Consider the following 6,417-nt stretch of genomic DNA (forward strand, 5'->3'; position numbering starts at 1 on the left):
GATTTATCAACATTTTAACTGATTCCACTCTGAATCAATCAAATAAACACTACATTATTTACTTTAACTTCTTGTTGGAGTTGAATGATTTATTTAGTTCAACAGGTCCCCCCCCCTTCTCCCCTGCACACACACACATCCTGAAGCCATTTCAGGTACATTTTCACTGTTGATTGATCTTAATACAAGCCATAACAGTAAAGAGACAATACCAGGAAAATACCAAAACAAAAAACAAACAGTTAATCGAACACTATTGAGCTCTTGATAGTCTTGATTGAAAACTTTTCAATTAGCTGATCATTTCAATGTATCAATAGTGTTGTCATAGTGATCAACTCCATTAATACATATCAATTTTATTAATTTTCTATCCTAATGTAATTCCAAAATGGTTCTGCATCATTTAATTTTTAGAATTCATGTTTTGCTTGTTTCTGTTATTGGATTGTGGCCATGCTGGGGCACCACCTTGAAGGGTTTAGTCAAGCAACTTGGCCCCAGGACTTATTTTTAAGTCTTATACTTTTTCTGTCAGTCTCTTTTGGCAAGCTAAGTCATGAGGATGTAAAAAAAAACCCAAACCCAGTTGTCAAGTGACACACATTCTCACATACTCTCTAAATCCATTTGTAAGGCAAATGGTTGGCCCAAAGCTATAGATGCTTTCTCAAGGTACTACACAATGGGACTGAACATGAAGCGACATGCCTGCAAAGCAAGCTTCTTAATCACACCGCCATCCCAATACCCCTTCCCTCCTTCTAGTGTGGTTTTTCCAAATGTTCACCACTTGACCATAAAGTCGGAAGTGCATCTATTTCTGTTTAGACACTCAAAAACAGTTTGAGTAATATGACTTGGTTTAACCCTTTTGAGAGATGAGGAATTATGTGCATCATTTACATTATTTACATTTGATGGATATTTGTCCTCGTCTTGTTTGTTGTTAACACAATGTTTTGGCTGATATACCCTCCAGCCTTCATTAAGTGTCTTGGGGAAATTTCGAACCTGGGCTCTCATTCCTAAGGTATTTTTTTTTATATTATTATTCAGATCACTGCTTGGAATCGAATTCAGAATCTTGGGGTTAGTAGCCTAAGCTTTTAACCACTATGCCATATGCTCACAGGCATATGGCAGTGACCTGAATAATAATAATATCGAAAAATACCTTAGGAATGAGTTCCCAGGTTCGAAATTTCCCCAAAACACCTGATGAAGGCTGGAGAATATATCAGCCGAAACGTGTTAACAAGTTGAGGACAAATATCTGTCAAATGTAAATAAAGTTGATTGACTTGAGCACACCTTAATATATTACAAATACTAATTTTTCTTGGAAAGAAGTAATTTCAAAATTGCTTTTTTTTTTTCTTTTCAGTTCATAACATTCAAATAATTTCTGCCAATTTAGCATTGACCAACTTATAAACACTTTGTTTTTAGAATTATTGAAAGTTATCGTTTTTCTTCATCATTTGAGAAGCCTTAAGTTTAGTTTGAAAATATGCTATGCTCCTGCATCATCACTATCATTTTTACATCCACTTTTCCAGGCTTGCATGCTTCAGAGGGAGTTTGAGGTAGATTTTTCTACTGCCAAACATCCTAACTGTCACCAACCCGCTTATTTTGCAATAACTTTAATTCTGATGTGATGGCAATTTTCTTCCCTTAAATTTCAATTCTTGTATTTATATTGACAAAATTAGCAATTAGGTACTGCAGATGTGCTCTTTGTCAGAAACTGCTCTCAAAGTATTGCTTGTAAGTACCACACTCAAATATATTTTTAGTAGGTATTGTGTTCAGATGTACTTTATATTGGCTACTAAGGTACTAGACCTAAGAGTTTTTTCTAAGTTCAAATTTTAAATATAAACTCAAAACATTCTTAGGAAGATCTTAAGGTTTACTTTAAATTCTTCACCTCATCTAAGGAAATAACAATACCTTTTTTATCAAACTGAATTAGTTTCCTTAATGTCAGTCAATATAGACATGGGCATAACTGTAGGTTTTGGGTTCAGTCTCACTCTGGTACCTTGGCTAAGTTTCTATTGTTACTGGGCTGATCAAATTGTGTGTGTGGGTTTGTGTGTTTCACTGTTTGTCAACTGGTATTTATGTCCTCTTGTAACTTTGTTGTTTAACAAAATGACCAAATGGATAAGTATCAAACTTTAAAATAGGTCCTGGGACTTATGGTGATTGGCTAAAACACTTCAAGGGGGTGCCCCAGCATGGTCATATGCAATGACAAACTTGGAAAAGTTAAAAAAAAAAAAGCAAACAAACAAAAACCCTGTATTATACATTAGTTTTCTTTGTTTTCAGAGACAAAACAAAATGCTGAGACAGGTGAGACCACCAGCCAAGGAATTGCCTCTGGTGCCACCTTGATAACCAATGGACTGAGTGAGGACCTTCCTGCACCTCCCCCAGAACTTGTAAGTAAAAAAAGAAATTTATATTTAATTTGTGTTGGTTTTAGCTTAAATTATTGACTTAAGATGGTGGTTTCGATAGAAACCTGTGCATCATCATCATTGTTTAACGTTCTTTTTTCATACTTGGACAGTTTGGCTGAAAACTGGCAAGCCGAGGGGCTGCACCAGATTCCGATCTGCTTTGGCAAGGTTTCTGTGGCTGGATGCCTTTCCTAACGCCAACCAGTCTGAGAGTGTAGTGAGTGCTTTTTACCTGTCACCGGCATAAGTGCCATTGATCTTATACCAGTATCGGCCATGACTATGGTCTCATTTGGCTTGGCAGGTCAACACAAGCACGGTATATCACCAAGAGTCTTCGTCACCTGTCACTGCCTCCATCAGGCCCAATGTTAGAACAGTGCTTTTTACATGCCACTAGCATGGGTGCCAGCAGACAGCACTGGCATTGGCCATGACTAGGAAATAATTAGTGATAAACACGACACTTTCACATGCCCAGGTATGCTGATTACACTCAAGTCTGTTGTATTTACATATAATTATGTCAATTCCTAGACATTGATTTCTTGTCTCAAAGTGTAATGGTGAAGCATGATCTTCAAACTTTGAGCCTCACAGAAGCAATGGCTAGTGACTGAGACCTTTGATATGCTGTGCTTGAGAAGACCTGTCAAGCAAAGTGAAATTGTAGTCAAGGATGATGTTGATGTTACATAACTGGCACCCATACTGGTGGCATGTAAAGTGCACCATTTGAGCATTCTGCCTCACAGAGGCAAAATGGCTGAGTTCCTTTCAAACGTTGGACCCCATGGAGGCAAAGTGGCCAAGTTCCTTTTGAGTGTTGGGCCCCACGGGGGCAATGAGGGAGACCTTTGGCATTATGTCATGCTTAAGACTCGAGCTGAGCAAAATTGCAGCTGTGCAGATACCGATGTCATACAAATGGCACCCATGTTGGTGGCACTCAGAGTGGTTGGTGTTAGAGATGGCATCCCGCTGTAGAAACCATGCCAAAACAGACTGGTGCAGCCTCCCAGTTTGCCAGCCCTGGCCAAACTGTCCAACCCATGCCAGCATGGACAATGGATGTTAAATGATGATGATGATGACACAGATGACATTGAAATTTCACTGGTTATTTTCTCTTAATTCTAGACTACCTTTATATAATTAAATCATTAATAAATAAACCATTACATAAGGTCACATGGGTAGTCATGTTCAACATGATTGAAGAATAATCGGGACATAAGATCTTCCATTAGTCTTGGGAGAAAATTCTTTACCAAGATTTGTGTAAATAAATTGTACATTTGAATAAAAGAATATCTGCACATAGATACTTCAATTAAAAAACACTTAAAGTGCCAGACCCAGGATTTCAAGGTATCCATTAGAGTCAGCAAGAATAATCTCAGAATCATGGAGGCCCTCCTTATCAACAGAGACCAGCCATAAACAGGAAGGAACTACATGAAGCAGATTTAGTTACTATAGCAACATCAGTCTGTGCATGTCACCTCCCTCCTTCTTCTTCCCCACACTCCTGAGCAATGACCTTAACATCCTTCACTTTCCCAAATGCCCTGAAGAAAGGATCATTGCCCTAAATATAGAAATAGAAGGTAAAACTACAACTTGTTTTGTTTTGTTTTTGTAGTTTACTTTATTCTTCTCGCATGGTTCCAGTCTTAAACAGCAAAACCCTTTAAAGTAAATAAATATGCATTTCATTTTGGGTTGTGAGTGACATCATTAGGAGGATGCGTGTGTTTTTGCTCTTTTCCACTTTTACTGCTATGGAAACTCACCCAGTCTCACACATTCTGGTAAGTATAGAATTATGGTTATGAAAACAGCAAACTATTCTGGGAGTGCAATGCTTGGTCAGATGAAAATTAAATATTTCATTCTAGCTTGACTGAGCATTAAGTATGTTTATACTCTTTGATCCTACAGTTCTGTATTTAAGAGATAAGGAATTATGTACATTATTTACATTTGGCAGATATTTGTCCTCATCTTGTTTGTTGTTAAAACAACATTTCGGCTGATATACCCTCCATCCTTCATCAAGTGTCTTGGGAAAATTTCAAACCTGGGTTCTCATTCCTAAGGTATTTTTTGATGTTATTATTATTCAGGTCATTGCCTGGAATTGAACTTGGAATCTTGGGGTTAGTAGCCTGTGCTGTTAACCTGAATGATGATAATATCGAAAAGTACCTTAAGAATGAGAACCCAGGTTCCAAATTTCCCCAAGACACCTGATGAAGGCTGGAGGGTATATCAGCTGAAACGTTAACAACAAACAAGATGAGGACAAATGTCTGTCAAATGTAAATAATGTACTCTTTGATCTTGTTTTTCATGTTTTCTTGAAATTTTTTTTATTTAACCCTTTTGACACCTACCTGCCTAAGACCACCTTTGGCTCTATGATGTAAACCTCTTGTTTTAAAGTAAATTAAGACCTTTCACCAAAGTTTGTTCTGCATCCAAACAGCTTAATGAATTATTTTGATTAATTCATTATTTTGAAAATGAGTTAAAACAAAGGCAGTGTTATTTCAACAGAAATATAGCAAAAGGGTTAAACCTGTAAAATCAAAATGTAAATTGATTAAAAAAAAAATTTTTTTTTTTTGTCTACAGGAAAATGGACATGAACCTACTGTGGAAAAGGTGACTGTATCAGAAGTTGAAAGTGAAGTTCTGAATGATATTGAAAATGATGCAATATATGATATTCCTGATCCAATTCCTGTAATAACTGATTCAGGATCTATCAAAAGTGGATCAGAAAAATCTGATTTGGACAAACAAGAAACGAATTCAATTAAAACAGGATCGATTAAATCAGAGAAAGCAGAATCGGAAAAAGCGGAATCGGAGAAAGCAGTATCAGAAAAGTGTGAATCGGAGAAAGCGGAATCAGAAAAAGCTGAATCGGAGAAAGCTGAATCCGATATAGTGGCAGTGGTCAAATCTGATATTGAGTCGATTAAAGCAGAAGCTAATATATCAGACAACGAAGTTGCTGGACCAGCAACATCCTACTTCACAAAAGTCCCTCTTGAAGACTTAGACACTCCTCCTTCATTAGTGAAAGCCGTTAAAGACCCTAAAGAAATTGATGTTAGTGATCCATTAAACTTTGTTAATGTAAGTGCTGAGGAGATGAAGCAAAAGATCTTGTCCAAGAAGAAAATCAGGAAGTTCAAAGATATGAATCTAAAAGAAAAGCATGATATCTTAGACAGACTGTGATGTATTTTTACTGATATTAATTCCAGTGCCAATGTTTGACTTTGGGATACACACACAGACACACACGCACACATTGAATTGAAATTAATGATTTCTTATACATACATTAACTGTTATATATCAAGTTTAAAATGTGTGTACATATCCTGTTGGATATTTTTCTATCACAAGTGCCTGTTTTTTTTTGTATTTTTTTTGTAATAGTGTCTGACCAAAAGAATTTGTCTTGGTGGCTTTTCTTGTATTGTTATTCTTGTCCACCTGTATCCACCCCGCCTCAATCTTTGCTTTTCTTTTCGTCCTCCTTATCAAAACACTGAATGTTTTGATAACAATCTTTCTACTGATGTATTTACAATCATGGAAAATTTTCTGAATTTTTGCCATTGAGCAATAATATTAGTTGAAAAGGTTCAGTGAAATTTTGATTCACTCTGGCTCAATGTTTTGTCTAATTTCTTGTTACTGTCATCAATGATAATTACTTAACTTCAAAAATGTCACATCTTGATTTTGTTTCTACTACTACTACTACTACTACTGGTGTTTTAGTTTTTCACAATTTTTTTTTTTTTTACTTCTCTTCTCCAATAGTCTTGTTTATATTTTTTTTCACCCCCTCCTTTTTTTCTCTTGTTCAGGTGCTCAGGATTAAATTTCAGTTTAAAATTGTGCTTTGATATAT

The 6,417-nt window shown here is 36.2% G+C and overlaps 1 protein-coding gene across 1 annotated transcript in view; it reads left to right on the forward strand.

Moving 5' to 3' along the window:
* Nucleotides 1-6,417, forward strand: part of LOC106879293 (Na(+)/H(+) exchange regulatory cofactor NHE-RF3) — a 64,423-nt gene extending 58,006 nt beyond the window's left edge. Inside the window, exons 2-3 of the mRNA XM_014928795.2 lie at nt 2,344-2,456; nt 5,118-6,417. Of these exons, the coding sequence (XP_014784281.1) occupies nt 2,344-2,456; nt 5,118-5,732 (728 nt within the window). The 3' untranslated portion in view covers nt 5,733-6,417. The remainder of the gene's footprint in view (nt 1-2,343; nt 2,457-5,117) is intronic.

The sequence above is a fragment of the Octopus bimaculoides genome, chromosome 6, assembly GCF_001194135.2.
Source record: "Octopus bimaculoides isolate UCB-OBI-ISO-001 chromosome 6, ASM119413v2, whole genome shotgun sequence".
Classification (NCBI taxonomy): Eukaryota; Metazoa; Mollusca; class Cephalopoda; order Octopoda; family Octopodidae; genus Octopus; species Octopus bimaculoides.